Genomic DNA, 23,423 nt, shown 5'->3' on the forward strand with positions numbered 1-23,423 from the left:
CTTGACAGGCAGCCCAAGACTCGCTTGACAGGCAGCCCAAGACTCGCTTGACAGGCAGCCCAAGACTCGCTTGACAGGCAGCCCAAGACTCGCTTGACAGGCAGCCCATGACTCGCTTGACAGGCAGCCCATGACTCGCTTGACAGGCAGCCCAAGACTCGCTTGACAGGCAGCCCAAGACTCGCTTGACAGGCAGCCCAAGACTCGCTTGACAGGCAGCCCAAGACTCGCTTGACAGGCAGCCCAAGACTCGCTTGACAGGCAGCCCAAGACTCGCTTGACAGGCAGCCCAAGACTCGCTTGACAGGCAGCCCAAGACTCGCTTGACAGGCAGCCCAAGACTCGCTTGACAGGCAGCCCAAGACTCGCTTGACAGGCAGCCCAAGACTCGCTTGACAGGCAGCCCAAGACTCGCTTGACAGGCAGCCCAAGACTCGCTTGACAGGCAGCCCAAGACTCGCTTGACAGGCAGCCCAAGACTCGCTTGACAGGCAGCCCAAGACTCGCTTGACGAGCAGCCCAAGACTCGCTTGACGAGCAGCCCAAGACTCGCTTGACGAGCAGCCCAAGACTCGCTTGACGAGCAGCCCAAGACTCGCATGACGGGCAACCCAAGACTCGCTTGACGGGCAACCCAAGACTCGCTTGACAGGCAGCCCAAGACTCGCTTGACGGGCAGCCCAAGACTCGCTTGACGGGCAGCCCAAGTCTCGCTTGACGGGCAGCCCAAGACTCTAAAGAAAAGCAGGAAGCTCTACAGTTGTTTAACAAGTCAGCTTAATGCTTGATGGGCAGCCCAAAACTTGCTTGACGGGCAGCCCAAGACTCGCTTGACGGGCAGCCCAAGACTCTAAAGAAAAGCAGGAAGCTTTACAGTTGTTTGACAAGGCAGCTTAGCAGTCGCTTGACAGATTGCCCAAGATTTGCTTGACAGGCAGCCCAAGACTCACTAGACGGGCAGCCCAAGTCTCGCTTGACGGGCAGCCCAAGACTCTAAAGAAAAGCAGGAAGCTCTACAGTTGTTTAACAAGTCAGCTTAATGCTTGACGGGCAGCCCAAAACTCGCCAGACGGGCAGCCCAAAACTCGCTTGACGGGCAGCCCAAAACTCGCTTGACGGGCAGCCCAAGACTCGCTTGATGGGCAGCCCAAGACTCGCTTGACGGGCAGCCCAAGACTCGCTTGACGGGCAGCCCAAGACTCGCTTGACGGGCAGCCCAAGACTCTAAAGAAAAGCAGGAAGCTTTACAGTTGTTTGACAAGGCAGCTTAGCAGTCGCTTGACAGATTACCCAAGATTTGCTTGACAGGCAGCCCAAGATTCGCTTGACAGGCAGCCCAAGATTTGCTTGAAAAGCAGCCCAAGATTCACTTGTCAGGCAGCCCAAGACTTGCTTGACAGGCAGCCCAAGACTTGCTTGACAGGCAGCCCAAGACTCTCTTGACAGGCAGCCCAAGACTGTCTTGACAGGCAGCCCAAGACTGTCTTGACAGGCAGCCCAAGACTCTCTTGACAGGCAGCCCAAGACTCTCTTGACAGGCAGCCCAAGACTCTCTTGACAGGCAGCCCAAGACTCTCTTGACAGGCAGCCCAAGACTCTCTTGACAGGCAGCTCAAGACTCTCTTGACAGGCAGCTCAAGACTCTCTTGACAGGCAGCCCAAGACTCTCTTGACAGGCAGCCCAAGACTCGCTTGACAGGCAGCCCAAGACTCGCTTGAAAGGCAGCCCAAGACTCGCTTGAATTGACGGGCAGCCCAAGGATCGCTTGACGGGCAACCCAAGGATCGCTTGACGGGCAGCCCAAAACTCGCTTGAGGGGCAGCCCAAAATTCGCTTGACGGGCAGCCCAAAACTCGCTTGACGGGCAGCCCAAAACTCGCTTGATGGGCAGCCCAAAACTCGCTTGACGGGCAGCCCAAGACTCGCTTGACGGGCAGCCCAAGACTCTAAAGAAAAGCAGGAAGCTCTACAGTTGTTTGACAAGGCAGCTTAGCAGTCGCTTGACAGATTGCCCAAGATTTGCTTGACAGGCAGCCCACGATTCGCTTGACAGGCAGCCCAAGATTCGCTTGAGAGGCAGCCCAAGACTCTCATGACAGGCAGCCCAAGACTCTCTTGACAGGCAGCCCAAGACTCTCTTGACAGGCAGCCCAAGACTCTCTTGACAGGCAGCCCAAGACTCGCTTGACGGGCAGCCCAAGACTCGCTTGACGGGCAGCCCAAGTCTCGCTTGACGGGCAGCCCAAGACTCTAAAGAAAAGCAGGAAGCTCTACAGTTGTTTAACAAGTCAGCTTAATGCTTGATGGGCAGCCCAAAACTTGCTTGACGGGCAGCCCAAGACTCGCTTGACGGGCAGCCCAAGACTCTAAAGAAAAGCAGGAAGCTTTACAGTTGTTTGACAAGGCAGCTTAGCAGTCGCTTGACAGATTGCCCAAGATTTGCTTGACAGGCAGCCCAAGACTCACTAGACGGGCAGCCCAAGTCTCGCTTGACGGGCAGCCCAAGACTCTAAAGAAAAGCAGGAAGCTCTACAGTTGTTTAACAAGTCAGCTTAATGCTTGACGGGCAGCCCAAAACTCGCCAGACGGGCAGCCCAAAACTCGCTTGACGGGCAGCCCAAAACTCGCTTGACGGGCAGCCCAAGACTCGCTTGATGGGCAGCCCAAGACTCGCTTGACGGGCAGCCCAAGACTCGCTTGACGGGCAGCCCAAGACTCGCTTGACGGGCAGCCCAAGACTCTAAAGAAAAGCAGGAAGCTTTACAGTTGTTTGACAAGGCAGCTTAGCAGTCGCTTGACAGATTACCCAAGATTTGCTTGACAGGCAGCCCAAGATTCGCTTGACAGGCAGCCCAAGATTTGCTTGAAAAGCAGCCCAAGATTCACTTGTCAGGCAGCCCAAGACTTGCTTGACAGGCAGCCCAAGACTTGCTTGACAGGCAGCCCAAGACTCTCTTGACAGGCAGCCCAAGACTGTCTTGACAGGCAGCCCAAGACTGTCTTGACAGGCAGCCCAAGACTCTCTTGACAGGCAGCCCAAGACTCTCTTGACAGGCAGCCCAAGACTCTCTTGACAGGCAGCCCAAGACTCTCTTGACAGGCAGCCCAAGACTCTCTTGACAGGCAGCTCAAGACTCTCTTGACAGGCAGCTCAAGACTCTCTTGACAGGCAGCCCAAGACTCTCTTGACAGGCAGCCCAAGACTCGCTTGACAGGCAGCCCAAGACTCGCTTGAAAGGCAGCCCAAGACTCGCTTGAATTGACGGGCAGCCCAAGGATCGCTTGACGGGCAACCCAAGGATCGCTTGACGGGCAGCCCAAAACTGGCTTGAGGGGCAGCCCAAAATTCGCTTGACGGGCAGCCCAAAACTCGCTTGACGGGCAGCCCAAAACTCGCTTGATGGGCAGCCCAAAACTCGCTTGACGGGCAGCCCAAGACTCGCTTGACGGGCAGCCCAAGACTCTAAAGAAAAGCAGGAAGCTCTACAGTTGTTTGACAAGGCAGCTTAGCAGTCGCTTGACAGATTGCCCAAGATTTGCTTGACAGGCAGCCCACGATTCGCTTGACAGGCAGCCCAAGATTCGCTTGAGAGGCAGCCCAAGACTCTCATGACAGGCAGCCCAAGACTCTCTTGACAGGCAGCCCAAGACTCTCTTGACAGGCAGCCCAAGACTCTCTTGACAGGCAGCCCAAGACTCGCTTGACAGGCAGCCCAAGACTCGCTTGACAGGCAGCCCAAGACTCGCTTGACAGGCAGCCCAAGACTCGCTTGACAGGCAGCCCAAGACTCGCTTGACAGGCAGCCCAAGACTCGCTTGACAGGCAGCCCAAGACTCGCTTGACAGGCAGCCCAAGACTCGCTTGACAGGCAGCCCATGACTCGCTTGACAGGCAGCCCATGACTCGCTTGACAGGCAGCCCAAGACTCGCTTGACAGGCAGCCCAAGACTCGCTTGACAGGCAGCCCAAGACTCGCTTGACAGGCAGCCCAAGACTCGCTTGACAGGCAGCCCAAGACTCGCTTGACAGGCAGCCCAAGACTCGCTTGACAGGCAGCCCAAGACTCGCTTGACAGGCAGCCCAAGACTCGCTTGACAGGCAGCCCAAGACTCGCTTGACGAGCAGCCCAAGACTCGCTTGACGAGCAGCCCAAGACTCGCTTGACGAGCAGCCCAAGACTCGCTTGACGAGCAGCCCAAGACTCGCTTGACGAGCAGCCCAAGACTCGCTTGACGAGCAGCCCAAGACTCGCTTGACGAGCAGCCCAAGACTCGCTTGACGAGCAGCCCAAGACTCGCTTGACGAGCAGCCCAAGGATCGCTTGACGAGCAGCCCAAGGATCGCTTGATGGGCAGCCCAACACCCACTTCAGGGGCAGCCCAAGGATTGCTTGACGAGCATCCCAACCCTCTCTTGACGGGCAACCCAGCACTCTCTTCACGGGCAGCCAAATACTTGCATGACAATCAGCCCAACAGTCGCTTGACAGGCAGCCCAACATATGTTTTTAAGCAAATTTTAAAGCATAGTTATTAAAGTGTAATTATTAAATGCTTGTGGTTCCTTTTCTGTAAAAGGTCATTTTGAACAAGGGGAATTCAAGTTTTCAAAGCATTAAAGATGTTACTTCCTTAAAAAATGTTCTTTTGCAGTTGAAATGTGTATTGCATGTATGATGGATTACGCAGTATAGGTTAAAGGGCTTAAATGCTCTAAATTAAAAACTAATAAAAACCACTCAGGAAGATTTCGTTTCTCTACTGTATATCAACCCAGATCCTATATTTACCTTTGCTTTATGCCAATCTTTTTGCATAATACAGTAATTCAGAAATAAATTACTTTTGATCATCAAAGTTGTTCTGCCGCCGTATAGGTAATAAATGTATGATACAAAGAATGGGGGTCCTGTGCTCCTTGTCAGAATGGAGCCTAAGAGCCCATTTATGTGACCACCACTCCCAAGGACAGTGAAGTTGTATTCCTGCATGCACCCTATTTCTTCATTCATACCCTAGTTTACCATAGATCTGATCTATCAGACCTCTACAGTCATGGCCAAAAGTTTTGAGAATGCTACAAATAATAATTTTTACAAAGTCTACTGCTTAAGTTTTTCTAATGGCAATTTGCATATACTCCAGAATGTCATAAAGAGTGATCAGCTTAACAGCAATTACTTGCAAAGTCAATATTGGCTAAGAAAATGAACTTTAACCCCCAAAACACATTTCAAAATCATTGCATTCCTGCCTTAAAAGGAGCAGCTAACATTGATTTAGTGATTGTTCCATTAACACAGGTGTGGGTGTTGATGAGGACAGGGCTGGCGATCAATCAGTCATGATTAAGTAAGAATGACACCACTGGACACTTTAAAAGGAGGCTGGTGCTTGGTATCATTGTTTCTCTTCAGTTAACCATGGTTATCTCTAAAGAAACACGTGCAGCCATCATTGCTCTGCACAAAAATGGCCTAACAGGGAAGAGTATTGCAGCTACAAAGATTGCACCTCAGTCAACAATCTATCGCATCATCAAGAACTTCAAGGAAAGAGCTTCCATTGTTGCCAAAAAGGCTCCAGGGCGCCCAAGAAGGACCAGCAAACGCCAGGACCGTATCTTAAAACTGTTTCAGCTGCAGGATCGGACTAACAGCAGTGCCGAGCTAGCTCAGCAATGGCAGCAGGCTGGTGTGAGTGCTTCTGCATGCACTGTGAGGCGGAGACTCTTTGATTAAGGCCTGGTTTCAAGGAGGCAGCAAAAAAGCCACTTCTCTCCAGAAAAAACATCAGGGACCGACTGATATTCTGCAAAAGGTACAGGGAGTGGACTGCTGAGGACTGGGGTAAAGTCATTTCTCAGATGAATCCCCTTTTCGATTGTTAGGGACATCTGGAAAACAGCTTATTAGGAGAAGAAGAGGTGAGCGCTACCACCAGTTTTGTCTCATGCCAACTGTTAAGCATCCTGAAACGATTCATGTGTGGGGTTGCTTCTCAGCCAAGGGAATCGGCTCACTCACAGTCTTGCCTAAAAACACAGCCATGAATAAAGAATGGTACCAGAATGTCCTCCAAGAGCAACTTCTCCCAACTGGCGAAGAGCAGTTTGGTGCCCAACAATGCCTTTTCCAGCATGATGGAGCACCTTGCCATAAAGCAAAGGTGATCACTAAATGGCTCATGGAACAAAACATAGAGATTTTGGGTCCATGACCTGGAAACTCCCCAGATCTTAATCCCATTGAGAACTTGTGGGCAATCATCAAAGACGGGTGGACAAACAAAAACCAACAAATTCTGGCAAAATGCAAGCATTGCTTATGCAAGAATGGACAACTATCAGTCAGGATTTGGTCCAGAAGTTGATTGAGAGCATGCCAGGGAGAATTGCAGAGGTCCTGAAGAACGGTCAACACTGCAAATATTGACTTGCTGCATTAACTCATTCTAACTGTCAATATAACCTTTTGGTACTCATAATATGATTGCAATTATATTTTTGTATGTGATGTAACTAAGCACTCATCCCATCTGTTTCCTGCCTAGGGCCCAGCCCAGGATCAGCCAGGCCAGCTATCCTGCTTGGTGTATAGGTGCGAAACCTATCTAGGGTGGTCAGGGGAGCCAGGAGCCAGTGGAAGGTTTGGTCGGGGTCACATCTCTCTCTCCATTAGATACAGGATTTTCTTCCCTTCCCTGTCGTCATATGCGTGATACAGTATGTCCCCATATCTAGTGTTACATGTTGTGAATGTCAGTTATGCTTTTGCTGCTGGGAGGCTCCCTCTGGTGGCCAGGAATGGTTTGGACATAGAGCAGCTGTGTAGAGCAATTGGTGTTTCCATTGCTAACTCTCTGCTTATTTAAATCCTGGTCTGATAGCAGGCTATGCCGGATGTCAGTTGTTCTTTGTTCACCAGCCTGCTTCATTCTGCTCCACACCACATCTACCCCAGATAAGTGCTTTGCTCTTTATTTATTGTTTGGTTTTTTTACTCTTATCTGAGTTTGTCATTTGCTGTGGTTGTTTTCAGTCTATTTGCATGCAGGGATTTTCCCTCTCAGTTGCTTAGCTGGGAAACTCCCTGCAGTTTTGTTTTGAGTATAGCTCCTTTAAGTCCATGTGTTTGTGGCTTTTTGAATTTGTTATGATTCTTGTTTTCTGTTCATTGGTATGACAAGAATGCCTGGTATATGACGGAGTGCAGATCGTGCGATCTGAGGGCCTTTTTGTACTATCAGGAATTTGGAATTTTGCAGGGATTTTCTCTGGCCACCATCAGTCACTTTCCTGTCCTTTCCTATGTTAGTCAGTGGGGGCCTCACCTTTTGCTAATCTTATCTATCTGTGTATTGTGTTTTCCTATATCACCGCAGTCTTTGAATGTGGGGCGCTTGCTATTCTTATCTATTTTCTGAGGCAGAGAGTTATTCATCTTTCCTTCCTTTAGGATAGCTAGTTCTCCGGCTAGGTTTGCGGTGCACAGGATGTTAGTTCACCCCCCGGCTACTTCTAGTGTTGATGGTTAGTAAGGGGATGGCGGCCAGATTAGTTGCCAATGCTCTTGTCACCTTTTACCAATAATTTGTGGTGGTCTTCCATGGTTCCGGATCATAACAGTTACAGTACCACGATAGACCTGAAAAGAGAGGGTCACCACCAAAACTCTCACCCCAGGCAAAAGAGGACATAAATCAGAGAGGCAGACCAGAGATCAAAGGTAACCCTGGAGGAACTGCAGAGTTCCAGAGACTGGAGTATTTGTCTATATGACCACAATAAGCGGTACACTCCATAGAGCTGGCCTTTATGGAAATAGTGGCCAGAAAAAAGTTTACTAACAGCCAAAAATTGGAAGGCTCGTTTTTATTTTGCTAAAAGACATGTAGTAGACTCTCCAAATATAGAAAGCAAAATTAAACTTTTTGACCATCAAGATAAACGCTTTGTCTGGCACCAAACCAACACAATTCAGCCCCTCGAGAACACCATCCCCACAGTGAAACATGATGGTGGCAGCATTATGCTGTGGGGATGTTTTTCGGCAGCAGCGGCAGGAAAAATGGTCTGAGTCGATGGGGAAGATGGATAGTGCGAAATACAGGGATATTCTTGCGCAAAACCTGTTTCAGTCTGTCAGTGATTTGAGACTGGGATGAAGGTTCCCCTTCCAACAAGACAATGACCCAAAGCTACTGCTAAAGCAACACTCGAGTGGTTTAAGGGGAAATGTCTAAATGTATTGGCGTGGCCTAGTCAAAGCCCAGACCTTAATCTAACTGAGTCAGACTTGAAGATTGCTGTTCACCAATCTAACTTGAAGGACAAGAAGTATTTTTACCTTGAGGAATGGGCAAAGGTGATTCTACAAAGTACTGACTTTAGGGGGGTGAATAGTTGTGCACACTGAAGATTACAGTTATCGTTGTCCTATTTGTTGCTTGCTTCACAATAAAAAGAAACTCGAATGTTCACAGTTGTAGGTATGTTCTTTACATGAATTGATGCAAAGCCTGAAAAAAAAATGAAATTCCAGGTTGTGAGGTGGCAAAATATGAAAAATGTAATGGGAGTCAATACTTTCGCAAGGCACTGTACATTCCTACTTTTATAGAAAGCAAGTGTTTGGCAATGTCTAAAGGTGTTTGGATCACAATGCAGTCCACATGCTTTTGTTACTTCCATTTATACTGTATTTTATCTGAATACGATAATTACTGGAGGATGATGCCGCATTGTGTGTTTGAATGCACAAAGAGGTGGTCCATGACTGGTTCACTGGTGCCCTTGACTCTTAAGGACGTCTTGACTTTATAAGAAAAGGTTGTGTGGGTATTGATGCCTTTATTTCCAATTGTTTTTTTTTGTATTTAACAAAGACTTGGCTTTTATATATGAGATAAACTTTATATTGATGTAGACCATGAATGGTTTGAGTTGAAAGCCTTCAAGATAAACTGTAAACACATTTTGTCCCAGGTACATATTTTTCCAAATATGAATCACCTTACATATTAGTAATTAAGCCACATAAACAACACAGGTCTACTAAATAATTTTTTTTTTCAGGTGCCAAGGTTTTTATTAATGGATTTAGGGTATTTTGAAGGTGCTGAATTGGTTCTAGTTTTTGAGATAATGGTCACTCATGAAAATAATGCGTTAGCACACACAATGCGAATTGTGTGTGATAACAAATACAAGAGCTTTCGGTCTGTCTTTTGATTCTTTAATAGTATCTTAGGTAATAAAATATCCCATATAATTATTTTTATTTCGAAGTGTAGGCCTACAATTCTATTAAAGCGACTTTTTTATTATAATAATAATAATAAAGTTTTATTTCTATAGCGCCAACATATTCCGCAGCGCTTTACAATTCAGAGGGGACATGTACAGACAATTTGAGACCATACAAAAAAAAAATAAATAAATAAGATACCAGGAGGAGTGAGGGCCCTGCTCGTAAGCTTACAGTCTATGAGGAAATAGGGGAGGCACAAAAGGTGAATGGGGGAGAAAAGCTTGTCATATATGGTCCGGACATCGATTTAAAAGGGTATTCAAAAGCAGCTGCATGAACCTGTCATTGGCCAGAATTTATACCGGTACAGGGGACAAGAATTGGAAATACATTTTTTGTTATGAGGGCAGAAATGGTCTAGATTAGATCAGGGCAGTGAGGTGATAGGCTAGTCTAAAGAAATGCGTTTTTAGGGCCCGCTTAAAGGTGTGGATGTTGGGAATTAATCGGATCGCTCTTGGTAGTGTGTTCCAGAGCATAGGCGCAACTTTAGAAACATCTTTACAACCAAGGACGTACCGGTACGTCCTTGGTCATATCGCGGTAATCATCGCCGGCCGCTGCGGTGAGCCAGCGATGATCCCTGCACATGTCTGCTGATTTGAACAGCAGACATGTGAGCCTAACAGGTGTGGGTGGATCCACGATCCACCCACGCCTGCTTGCCACTTAGATCAAGCTGTCAAAATGTGACAGCACGATTTAAATGGACGCCGTGGGGATCACACCATCCCCACCGCCTTTGGAGGCCCCGTGACGCAATCATGGGGCAGCCAATGGTTGCAATGGTAGTGACGGGTCATTTGATGACCCCTGTCGCCATCAATACATACTTCCTGTAAGAGCTGACAGAGTGCCAGCTGTAACGAGAACAGTGTATTTTTGCTGATCAGAGCTGTGCAGCTCTGATAAACAGAAATGCACAAGCGATCAGACTGCTGATCCATAAGGTCCCCTAGAGGGACTAGTAAAATAAATAAAAAATATATATATAAAAAAAAAGTGTTTAAAAATACACCTCTGGCAAAAATTAAGAGGTCACTGCAAAATGTTCAGTTTTTCAAATTTTTCTCTTTATAGGTATATTTTTGAAAAAAATGTAAATTGTTCTTTTATTCTATAAACTACTGACATAGTCACTGAATTTCCAAGCAATACATTTTATATTTATTTTCTGAAAATGAGAAATGGTCAAAATAACAGAACAATGCATTGCTTTTAGACCTCAAATAATGCAAAGAAAACAAGTTCATGATCATTTAGAAACAACAATAGTAATAATGTTTTAACTCAGGAAGATTCAGAAATGAATATTTTATGGAATAACCATGAGTTTTAATCACAGCTTTCATGTGTCTTGGCTGCTTTCCACCAGTGTTTCACACTGCTTTTGGGTGACCTTATGCCACTCCTGGCGCAAAAAATTAAGCAGTTCTTTTTTGTTTGATGGCTTGTGACTATCCATCTTCCTCTTGATTACATTCCAGAGGTTTTCAATGGGGCTCAGGTCTGGAGATTGGGCTGGCAACGACAGGGTTTTAATGTGGTGGTCCTTCATCCACACATTGATTGACTTAGCTGTGTGGCATGGCGCATTGTCCTATTGGAAAAAACAGTCCTCAGAGTTGGGGAACATTGCCTGAGAAGAAGGATGCAACTGTTTTTCCAGGATAACCTTGTATGCGGCTTGATTCATACGTCCTTCACAAACCTTTGCTTGCCCAATTCCAGCCCTGCTGAAGCATCCCCAGATCATCACCAATCCTCCACCAAATTTCACAGTGGGTGCAAGACACTGTGGTTTGTACGCCTCTCCAGGTCTCCGTCCAACCATTAGATGACCAGGTGTTGGGCAAAGCTGAAAATTAGACTCATCATAGAAGATTACCTTACTCCAGTCCTTTATGGGCCAATCCTTATGGACTTTGGCAAACTTCAGCCTGGCTCTCCTTTGCTTCTCATTGATGAAAGGCTTTTTTCTAGCTTTACATGGCTTGAGCCCTGCCTCAAGGAGCCTGTTATGAACTGTTCTTGCCGTGCACTTCTCACCAGCTGCCATTTGCCATTCCTTTTGTAGGTCACTTGATGTCATCCTGCGGTTGCTGAGTGACATTCGAATAAGATGACCATCATCCTGGTCAGTAGAGAGTCACTTTTGTCCTCTGCCGGTCTGTAGCTGTGTTGTCCCCAATGTCTGCTGCTTGCCCTTGTTGTACTGGACTGCCGTCTTAGAAATTTTAAGGATGGAGGCAACATGACTCTCACTGTATCCCTCTGCTAGTAAAGCCAGAATTGAGCCTTTCTTTTGATCACTCAAGACTTTTCTTTTCAACTCCTTTGGCATGGTTAAAAGTTATTTTTTCATTCCTATTACTTTTGGGATATTACTTGTTTTGCCATCAGTGTTTTGTGTAACACTTGTTTTGGCATCCAGCTTGCCATATATTGCAAGAGGATTGGGAAGACCACAGTAGTGTTTTCTATACTTTCCCTCATTAAATAAAATTTTGTTCAGGTGGTCACCTAATCCGAAGCACATTAAGTAGAATGAGGTATAGCTGGCTGGAATTGAACTGACACTGGATTGGAACGGCTGTCAGACATGTAGAGAAGTTGATTTTTATAAAAATGTGCAGTGGTCTCAATTTTTGCCAGAGCTGTATGAAAAAATAAAAAAACTATAACTTTCATCCCATTGAAAATAAAAGTTAAAAAAATAAAAAAAAATACACATCTGGTATCACGGCATTCAGAAATGCCCAATCTATCAAAATATAAAATCAATTAATCTGATCAGTACACAGCAAGGCGAGAAAAGAATTCCAAACAGCAAAATTAAGTTTTTTGTTGCCTTAAATTTAAAAAAAAAAAATGCAATAACAGGAGAGCAAAACGTAGCATCCACACAAAAATGGAGTAATTAAAAACATCAGCTCTAGATGCAAAAAATAAGCCATCACTGAGCCCCAGATTCTGAAAAAATTAGAACGCTACGGGCCTCGGAAAATGAAGCAAAAAGCACAATTTTTTTTCATGGTACTGCAGGTTCCAGTCAAACCCTGCTTAGTGGATGGGTGGAGCCTGCGCCCACCAGAGCCACTAATGCTGACTCCTCCTCTATCACCAGCACCTCCCACGCCAGGAATATGGTGGCACATGGTAATTGAAGCCAAAGTCGCAGGAGCGGACTCTAGTGGGGACGTGACACAATCATGCTGTTGTTACTCCCAGTTACGAGCTGTTCAAACATGGCAAACGACTCACACTGGGTTGAGCACCGAGCGTACCCGAGCACATCGGTGCTCACGCGAGTGGTTTGCATACGTAAAGCACCAGAACAGTGTTTTGTTGTTTTTGTAAAGTCTGTGTTTGGTATAAACGCTGAACCTTGGGTTCACTCTTCTCTACCCGTCACTAAACATTGGCTTTTCAATAATTTGAAGTTACTTTGTCGGTAACGTTTCATCACATTTGCCTTGCCAATACCTCTTCTGTGACTTCTTTTGTGACCCGGAAAAATTGTCACAACTAATCAACTGCATTTACCCTTGAAACGGGAAAAGAGGCTATAAAAATGTTAACACCATGATGGAAAATGTGTATTTTTCAACAACATTTTGTAACAAAATGACTGTACGTTAAAGTTCTTTTCTACTTGAGTTCATATCTGGGCGTCCTTGAGTAGAGGAGCAGCGTCGGCTGTCAGACACTTCTCTCAAGTTCAGCTTTATTCCATAAATTGCAAACCAAGAGCTTTTTAAATGATCCCTAACTTGTAAAAGTGAGTGCCCAAATTTATCATTTTTATATGTGGTTTATTAGAGATGAGGAAATTTATATTATTATTTTGTAATATATCACTTTGTATATCAATCTGCTTTAGCATTTTTTGTTTTTTTTCATTTTCTTGCTTGTAGGTCAATACAGTTGTCCTCTTTCGAGTCGTGATTGTTACTGTCTCAAGTGCACGACGACGTTCCAAGATGCTGACCCCCAACTGCAGTTTAGAGAAGCAGATTGGCATCCAGGTCTGGTGAGTTGACTTGACGTGTCTTAAATGAGTCCTATTGATTGATGTGAAGTTATTTTGGAAATTTATGAGTAGAGATAGGAGAGCACAAAAATGTTTGAGTACTCGTTACTCGAGCCGAGCAGGACAGACACTCTGAAAGGGGTCAACTTGAGTAATGGGTATAAGGGAAGTTAATGATTGAGCAGTTTGGCCAACATACAGCCATTTCCGGGGAAGCAGAATGGGTTTTTCTTTTTTTGGACACACTACATCCAAAAACGTTGTTTTAACCCCCAGTGAGAGCCATTCAGAGACTGCGAATGGCTCTCCCTGGGGTGCCTGCTCACATCATCATGTTTGTTGTTTCACGGATGAAACATTCAAACACCCGTGATACTCGACCGAGCACACTACTGCTGGATCTAGCAATCAACATGTGACTACAAGCAGTTTGCACACTTGTGGTCACATGCCAACTTGTGGTCACATGCCGACTTGTGGTCCGCCTTTCTTAATAGAACATTGCTAAATCTGGCTGAGACACAGCAGGTGTTCGAAAGTATGTAAAACGCCTTTTTGCCATCACATAACAACCACCCAAAAACGCAAGCAGAGCCGAATCCTAACAGTGAATGTAGAGGGATTCGGCAACCTGGAGTGCAAGCTGAATATTTCCCCAGAGATGGACAAACTAAAATTTTTCCTGCAAATCTAGTACATATCTTGCCTTGTCTTCATTTTAAACATTTTCTTGTTTTATCTTATTAAAGTAAAATAATACCTAATAATATGGAATATTTATACTTTTTTTTCCCGTTTGCAGGGCCACTGCAAAACCCATTATTGTGCTCCTTCCGGTCCTTGGACTGACGTGGCTGTGTGGTGTTTTGGTCCATATAAGTGTAATCTGGGCATATGTATTCATATTCCTAAATGCATTCCAGGTATGAGGTTTCTGCAATGTACATTTCCTATAGTTATTTTTTGTTACTTTTATTCTAAAAACAAACAAAAAACCTGAAACCCATATTTTTATTTTATGATAACATAGTATGTCATATAGGCTGTCGTGAGCTTGTGCCACTCGCATTCTATGGACTGCTGAGCTTCAACTTGCAGTCCCAAAATCCTCATGATTGGTGGGCGTGTGACACCCGGCACCCCGCTGATCAGCTGTTCTCAGTGCTGTCGTGGGCATGCGGAGGTGACAGTCAGCACGTGGAAATAGCACTGTGCATGCGGCAGATCAGCTTCAGACAGAAGGATGAGTTCAGCATATTATAGTGAACTAGCTGTACTACCCGGCTTCGCCCGGGTTAATAACTGCTGTTAACAAAATAGAATGTATTAACACAAATGTATTCTGCACACAAACACCACAAAACAAATAGATAGAAATGTAATTATTAAATTGTTTATTTAAATTGGCCAAGTAATGGGAAGTAATCTTCTACTCCTTATTCGAGAGCCTTTTGATAGACGACATTCTTAGTTGACATCCTATGACCTCACACAAGCTTTGTTATACTGAGAATGTCCTTTGTTGCCTATATTAACCAATCAGAGCTCAGATTAATTAACTGTAGCAAAATAGAAGCTAAGCTGTGATTGGTTGCTATTGGCAGCCTGATAAATGTCCAGGCAACAGAAAGCCCTCCCCCTGACAGTATATATTAGCTCACACATACACATAATAGACAGGTCATGTGGTGACTGACAGCTGCCGTATTTCCTATGTGGTACATTTGTTGTTCTTGTAGTTTGGCTGCTTATTAATCAGATTTTTATTTGTGAAGGATAATTCCAGACTTGTTTGTGTTTAGGGCGATTATGTGGCGAGGTTGGTGCATGTGTGGTGAGATGTGTGCTTAGGGTGGTATATGTGTTCAAGTACGTGGTAGTGTGTGGTGCATTTTGTGTGTGTGTTCATCTCCACGAGTGTGGTGAGTATTCCATGTCGGGGCCCCACCTTAGCAACTGTACAGTACATACTCTTTGGCGCCATTGTTCTCATTCTTTAAGTCCCCCTCGTTCACATCTGGCAGCTGTCAATTTGCCCCCAACACGTTTCGTTTAACTTTTTCCCCATTATGTAGATAGAGGCAAAATTGATTGGTAAATTGGAATGCGCAGGGTTAAAATTTCGCCTCACAACAAAGCCTATGACGCTCTTGGGGTCCAGACGTGTGAGTGTGCAAAATTTTGTGGCTGTAGCTGCGACGGTGCAGATGCCAATCCCGGACATACATACATACACACGCCCGGGTTAATAACGGTTGTTAACAAAATAGAATGTATTAACATTCCCGGGATAGAATGTATAAATAGAATGTATTAACGCCCGGGATAGTAACTGTCTCTCTGTTTCTTTCCTATTCTCTGTCTGTCTCCCCCTCTGTATATATCTTTCGGTCTCTCTCTCTCTCTTTCCCTGTCTGTCTCAGACTGTCTGTCTTTTTCTCCGTCTGTCTCAATTTCTTTCCCTGTCTGTCTATCTATCTCTTTCCTTATCTATCTATCTCTGTCACTTTCCCTGTCTGTCTATTTCCCTGTCTGTCTCTTTCCCTCTCTTTCCCTATCTGTCTCTTTCCCTGTGTCTGTCTCTTTACCTCTCTTTCCCTGTCTGTCTGTTTCCCTGTGTCTGTCTCTGTCTCTTTGTCTGTGTCTGTCTCTTTACCTGTCTGTCTCTTAACCTGTCTCTCTCTTTCCCTCTCTTTCCCTGTCAGTCTGTCTCTTTGTCTGTGTCTATCGTTGTGTCTGTCTCTTACCCTGTCTGTCTGTTTCTTACCCTGTCTGTGTCTGCCTCTTTCCCTGTCTGTGTCTGTCTCTTTCCCTGGCTGCATTGTGACATGCCAACATTCCATATAAGGGCGTGGCTGCGCATTCTTCTGAAGTTCTGGCTGCACTGTGGCTCCCAGCTCCATTCGCTTTAATGGAGGCAAGTTTTTGGTGAATAACTGTAAAGCGCGGGGTTAAAATTTCCCCTCAAAACATAGCCTATAACGCTCTCGGGGTCCAGAAGTGTGAGTGTGCAACATTTTGTGGCTGCAGCTGCGACGGTGCAGATGCCAATCCCGGACATACATACACACATACATACATACACACATACACACACACACACAGACACACACACAGACACACACATTCAGCTTTATATATTATATATACTAGCTGTACTACCCGGCTTCGCCCGGGTTAATAACTGTTCTTAAATTGGAATGTATTAACATTCCCGGGATCGAATGTATAAATAGAATGTATTAACACCCAGGATAGTAACTGTCTCTCTGTTTCTCTCCCATTCTCTGTCTGTCTCCCCCTCTGTATATATCTCTCTGTCTCTCTCTCTATCTCTTTGTCTGTCTGTCTCATTCCCTGTTTGTCTGACTGTCTGTCTCTTTCCCTGTCTATCGATCTCTTTCCCTGTCTGTCTATCTCTGTCTTTTTCCCTGTCTGTCTCTTTCCCTCTCTTTCCCTGTCTGTCTCTTTCCCTCTCTTTCCCTCTCTTTTACTGTCTGTCTCTTTCCCTCTTTCTCTCTGTCTCTGTCCCTATGTCTGTCTCTTTGTCTGTCTCTTTACCTGTCTTTTTCTGTCTCCTTACCCTGTCTGTCTCTTTCCCTTTCTTTCCCTGTCTGTCTGTTTCCCTGTGTCTGTCTCTTTGTCTGTGTCTGTTTCTTACCATGTCTATTTCTGTTTCTTACCCTGTCTGTGTCTGTCTCTTTCCCTGGCTGCATTGTGACACGCCAACATTCCATATAAGGGCGTGGCTGCGCATTCTTCTGAAGTTCTGGCTGCACTGTGGCTCTCAGCTCCATTCGCTTTAATGGAGGCAGGTTTTTTTGCGAATAACTGTAAAGCGCGGGGTTAAAATTTCCCCTCAAAACATAGCCTATGAAGCTCTCGGGGTCCAGACGTGTGAGTGTGCAAAATTTTGTGGCTGTAGCTGCGACGGTGTAGATGCCAATCCCGGACACACACACACACATATACACACACACACACACACACACACATTCAGCTTTATATATTAGATAGACATTATATAAAGAATAGATAGATTATTGGTTACGTTTGATAACTGTCTAGTTGGCCATTGCAACCAATCAGACCTGAACCTCAATGGAAGTCACTGATTGGACAGTCAGTCACATACAGCCAGCCATAAACAGGTCACTTCCAGGGAGGGTAAGTGGGGCTTTTGGGGTTTTTTTGTTTGTTTTTTTTGTTTGGTACACACCACATCCGATCACGCTGTTGTTATCCCAGTGCGAGCCAATCAAACACTGCAAGCGGCCTGCACTGGGCTGAGCACCGAGTGTACCCGAGCACAACGAAGCTGGCGCAAGTGGTTTGCGTAAAGTGGTTTTACGTAAAGCAACTGAACTCTGTTATTTGAGAAAAGTCTATGTTCGGTATGCTCGGATTCGCTCATCTCTACACAGGATGTCTAGCGCCACTTATTGGATGTAGAAAACCTAAAAGTTAATTTTGACCTATTAAACAGCCTTGACATATGACTACAGCTGGTTTTAGCAAAGTGTCACTTTGGGCAAAAGATTAAAGAGCCCTAGATGCCATCATATTGCATTTACATGCGTTGAGTTCAGACTGGTAAACAAGCGCGATCGACAACTTTATTAATGGATACTATATACCCACAGTATGTGACACAAATAGTGATGGGTGAACCCAAACTGTAAAGTTTTGGGGTCCGTACCGGATACAACGACTCCACAACACTGAGTTCTCAGGTAACTCCATGTAACTGTTAAGATTCAATCACCCTGATGATTAAAAAAAAAAAAAAAAAAAGTAAAAAGAAAGAAAATAGGGAGGAAAGCAGGAGCGCTATACATACTGAATCTACTGTGCGACTGTAACACTATTCTGGGGCTGCTCATTACCCTCATACATGTTCACTGCTTCTCTTGCCCACCGGTAGTCCTAGCATCTGTGATTGGTTACAATCAGACCATGCCCCCACCCTGTTTGACAGCATCTGTGATTGCTTGGAATCAAGCAGGAATTATACAAAGGAAACCAGGTGTCTTTATTCGCTATTCACCATTCAGACGAAGAGGTATAAATTATTCCATGTCTTTATTGAATTTTGCAAGATACAGGTGAACGTGTTTCGGAGGACTCAGCCCCTTCCTCAGGACATATAACAATGACAAGGACCATCATTATCATCATAATTGCTTGGAATCCCACACACTGTCTGCATCTCTATAATGGTGTAAAAATAAATTATTAAATTGGCGTAGGGTCCCCCCATATTGTAATACCAAGGACAGATAAAGAATACGGCTACAGGCTTCAGCCTCCAGCCATGTGCTTATATTGGCTGTGTAAGAAATAAAATAAGATCCCTATGCGGCTTTTTTTTTTTTTTAAATATTTAAATAAATAATTTTAAAAAATGGTGTGTGGTCCCTCCCAAGGCTGGGGAGACCCATGGTTATTGTGCCCCCCAGCCTTAAAATGCAGAAGATAGTTATCCAGGTTCCAGTGTACAGATACCACGACTCAGTAGATGTTCTATAAAAAATATCCTTTTTGCAAAGCAATTTTATTAGAGTAATGTGATTAAAAATAATTCCACACATAGGGCAAATAAACAAGTGTCAGATGGGGTAATGGTCTCCCGGACTACGCGTTTTGGAGTGTGTGTGCCTTCTACATGGTCCCAGGCTTAAAATAGCCTGCATCTTCCCAGAATTGTCGCATTTATTATATGTGACAATGTGAGCACTTTACTGAGCTCATCCCATTTGCCCTGGTGCGGTGGTAATCAAGCTAATTTAAGGGGTTAATCATAGCTCACAACTGCGACTAAGCCCTAGATTAGTAATGGGAGACATCTATGATATTCCCCCTTTGCTAATACTTTAAGTAAAAAGAAATAAACACAAACACCGAAAAAATCCTTTATCTGAAATATAATGCAAAAAAACCCCTCTTTCTCTAATTTATTAGCCCCAAAGACTCAGTTCCGACGAAATCCACACGAGTTCCACAACAATCCTGGCCCTACTACATACTGAAGTTACCGCACGCGGGCACATTAGAGAGCATAACCGCATGCTGTGGCTTCAGGCAGAGACTGACGAAGATGTAGCTGTGAGCAGTGACATCCCACAGTTTATCTGCGGTCACAGCTGGAGGTTCCCATGGTACTCCACCTGTGACTTTAGGTGAACTTTAGGTGAACTGATATCAGGTGACCTCTTTGAACTCAGTGATCTCACCTCAGGTGAACGGAGGTCAATGAAACCTGACCTGCATCTTAGGGCTTATACACATTGGAGGTGAGTATAGGTTTATTTATTTTTTACATAGGCAAACAAGGGGAATGAGAGGAGATTGTCCAAGTAACTCCTTTAATTATTTGGGTTGGGGTTTTTTTAGAATAAATTTAACACAAAAACCTGATATAAACAATAGATTATTTTCTGGTGACCCTTTATATTCTGCAGATTTGTATTTTTTATTTCTACCATGAGACATCTTAACAAAATTCAGCAGCTGTGATGATCCACCATCCCCCTCTTGGTCCTATATCATGGAAGACTTGGCAGCTAATCCAAAAGAGAGAGGTGTAGGAGTAGCCAATGTTCCTTTTGAAGGACGGGGAGTTTATGGTTGCTCTGAATCTTAGCCGCCATGTTTTCTATAGTGTGGATAGAGATGCATCTCTTAGTGAGGAAAAGATGATTTATTTGTCAAGAATGGAAAAGGCATGCATTGTAAGTCACCAGAGAGGAGAGGAAGATATTGTTAAGAATGTAATTAAGAGGTACATGGCTCAATATTGACCTGAATGGGTCTCTATATTCTCCTACTCATTTTGATTTTCCTCCAGTTGAAAGAAGCAAATAGAACAGCAATTCTTTTCATATTTTGTTATATAAGAGATAATATAAAAATGCTAAACATTTCAACGAAATACTTGTTTAAATAAGACTTTTCACACTGTGTTTGTCAATGTGCGTCCAAGGTTGTATTCAGAGGGTTTTGTGGTGGAAATACATTCAATGCAAATCTGACTTTTCTGAATCTTTTAAAAATTCCTACTGCCTGGTATATTATATACTGTTGTGCTCAAAGTTTACATACCCTGGCAGATTTTTTGCTTTCTTGGCTTTTTTTTTCAGAGAATATAAATAACAAAAAATCTTTTTTTCCCACTCATGGTTAGTGGTTGATGAAGCCATTTATTGTCAAACTATTGTGTTTTCACTTTAAAAATCATAACGACAACCAAAGACATCCAAATGACCCTGATCAAAAGTTCACATACCCTGGTGATTTTGGGCTGATACCATGCACAGAAGTTGACATAAATGGGTTTGAATGGCCAATAAAGGTAACATCCTCACTTGTGACCTGTTTGCTTGTAATCAGTGTGTGCATAAAAGCTGAGTGAGCTTCTGGGATCCATACAGACTTATGCATCTTTCATCAAGCCACTGATGTTTCTGGATTGTAAGTCATGGTGAAAGGAAAAGAATTGTTAGCGGATCTATGGGAAAAAATAGTTGAACTGTATAAAACAGGAAAGGGATACAAAAAGATATCCAAGGAATTGATAATGCCAGTCAGCAGTGTTCAAACTGTGATTAACAAATGGAAAATCTGGGGCTGTGTAAAAACCAAACCACTATCAGATTAAGAAAAATTTTGGCTACAACTGCCAGGAAAATTGTTCAGGAAGCAAAGAAAAACCCATAAATAACATCAGCTGAAATACAGGACTCACTGAAAGCTAGCGGTGTGGCTGTTTCAAGATGCACAATAAGGAGGCACTTGAAGAAAAATTGGCTGCATGGTCAAGTCGCCAGAAGAAAGCCATTACAGTGCAAATGCCACAAAGTCGCTTGTCTACAATGTGCCAAACAGCACAGAGACAAGCCTCCAAACATCTGGAACAAGGTACTTGGAGTGATGAGACCAAAATCAAACTTTTCGGCCAGAATCATAAAGGTTACATTTGGAGAGGTGCCAACAAGGCCTACGATGAAAGGAACAACATTCCTACTGTAAAGCATGGAGGTGGATCATTGATGATGTGGTGATGTGTGAGCTACAAAGGCACAAGAAACTTGGTCAAAGTTGAAGGAAAGATGAATGCCGCACATTATCAGCAAATACTAGAGGCAGATTTGCACTCATCAGCCAGGAAGCTGGACATGGGACATACTTGGATGTTCCAACATGACAATGATCCAAAACACACAGCCAAGTCGACCTGTCATTGGCTACAGCAGAACAAAGTGAAGGTTCTGGAGTGGCCATCTCAGTCTCCTGACCTCAATATCATTGAGCCACTCTGGGGAGAACTCAAGCGTGCAGTTCATGCAAGAAAGCCCAAGATTTTACAGGAAGTGGAGGTTTTTGTCAAGAAGAATGGGCAACTTTACCATCTGAGGAAATAAGGAGCCTCATCCACAACTACAACAAGAGACTTTAAGCTGTCATTGATGTAAAAGGAGGCAATACACGGTATTAAAAACTGGGGTATGTGAACTTTTGATCAGGGTCATTTTGAATGTTTTTAGTTGTCATTATGATTAAAAAGAGATAGTTTGACAATAAATGGCTTCACCCAACCACTAACCATAAGTGGAAAAAATGTTTGTGTATATATATATATATATATATATATATATATATATATATGTATATGTATATATATATATATATATATATATATATATATTCATATTCTCTGAAAAATGCCCAAGAAAGCAAAAAATCTGCTGGGGTATGCACATTTTTGAGCACAAAAGTATATAGTAGAATATCACCAGAGTCTAATGTGTCATAGGAAAAGTTTCCTACTAAGCAAAGCTTCAAAGGAAGACAATAAAACACTAACTGGATATGGTTAAGCGGGCTTTACACGCTACAATATATCTAACGATGTGTCGGTGGGGTCACGTCGTAAGTGACGCACATCCGGCATCGTTAGTGTTGTAGTTGCGTGTGACACCTATGTGCGATTCCGATTGTACGCAAAAACGTTGATCGCATACACTTCGTTCATTTTCTAAAAATTGAACGTCCGGTTGTTCATTGTTCCCGAGGCAGCACACATCGCTGTGTGTCACACCCCGGGAACGATGAACACCGCTTCTCTGCGTCCCGCCGGCAATGCAGACGGAAGGAGGTGGGCGGGATGTTACGTCCCGCTCATCTCCACCCCTCCGCTTTTATTGGCCGGCCACTGTGTGACGTCTCTGTGACGCCGAACGTCCCTTCCCCTTCAGGAAGTGGATGTTCGCCGCCCACAGCTAGGTCGTATGGAAGGTAAGTACGTGTGATGGAGGTTACAGCATTGTGCGACACAGGCAACTAATTGCCCGTGCCGCACAAACGATGGGGGCGGGTTCGATCGCAAATGCGATTGCACGTTTAATTGAAACGTGTAAAGCCGCCTTCAGTCCAGAAATTAATAATACTGAAGCAAATGTACAAAGACAGTAGGTAAAGCAGGAACTGTTTGTGCAAAGAGTTTGGAATATAGTGGGTCAAGACAAGTGTAAGGAGTTTACGGGCAGTAAATAGAATGGTAAAGTGCCAGGTGCAAAATCTCACTTATCTCCACCCCGACGTACATTTCGCCCTGCTTCTTCAGGGGTCATCAAAAGTACTGAAGTATTATGGGAACGTTTTAGGCAGGTATAGAAAAATAGTTGCAAACTTAGAATAATTTAAAAAATAGAAGTGTTAATAGTTAATTTTATCAATTAACAAAATGCAAAAAAAATATGATGCTCGGGTGCTCTGCACTCTTAACTAGTGATGAGCGAGCACTACCAGGCTCAGTACTAATAAATAGTGATGAGCGAGCACTACCATGCTCGGGTGCTCAGTAAACAAACTGTGGAGCAGAAGCGCAAGATAGGGTCTTACCCGGTAAAGTAACAATTATTAAAATTACTTGCACTCACCTATTGAGGTTGTGACAGTCACAACCCCTAATGCAAGTATAGAAATGGCGAAAGCCGCAGCCCCGAGTAGAAGCGTAATAGTGTAATGGAAGAGAAATTGGGTATATGCCGCTCTATCACCAAGGAATCCTATGTTAATT

The 23,423-nt window shown here is 44.3% G+C and overlaps 1 protein-coding gene across 2 annotated transcripts in view; it reads left to right on the forward strand.

Annotated features, from left to right (window-relative positions):
- Positions 1-23,423, forward strand: part of ADGRD2 (adhesion G protein-coupled receptor D2) — a 322,387-nt gene that overhangs the window by 138,321 nt on the left and 160,643 nt on the right. For both annotated transcript variants that reach the window (XM_075324128.1, XM_075324127.1), the window contains 2 exons: positions 13,230-13,345; positions 14,148-14,268. In XM_075324128.1, coding sequence (XP_075180243.1) covers positions 13,230-13,345; positions 14,148-14,268 — 237 coding nt within the window. The remainder of the gene's footprint in view (positions 1-13,229; positions 13,346-14,147; positions 14,269-23,423) is intronic.

Source organism: Anomaloglossus baeobatrachus, chromosome 9 (genome assembly GCF_048569485.1).
Source record: "Anomaloglossus baeobatrachus isolate aAnoBae1 chromosome 9, aAnoBae1.hap1, whole genome shotgun sequence".
In the NCBI taxonomy this organism is placed as follows: domain Eukaryota; kingdom Metazoa; phylum Chordata; class Amphibia; order Anura; family Aromobatidae; genus Anomaloglossus; species Anomaloglossus baeobatrachus.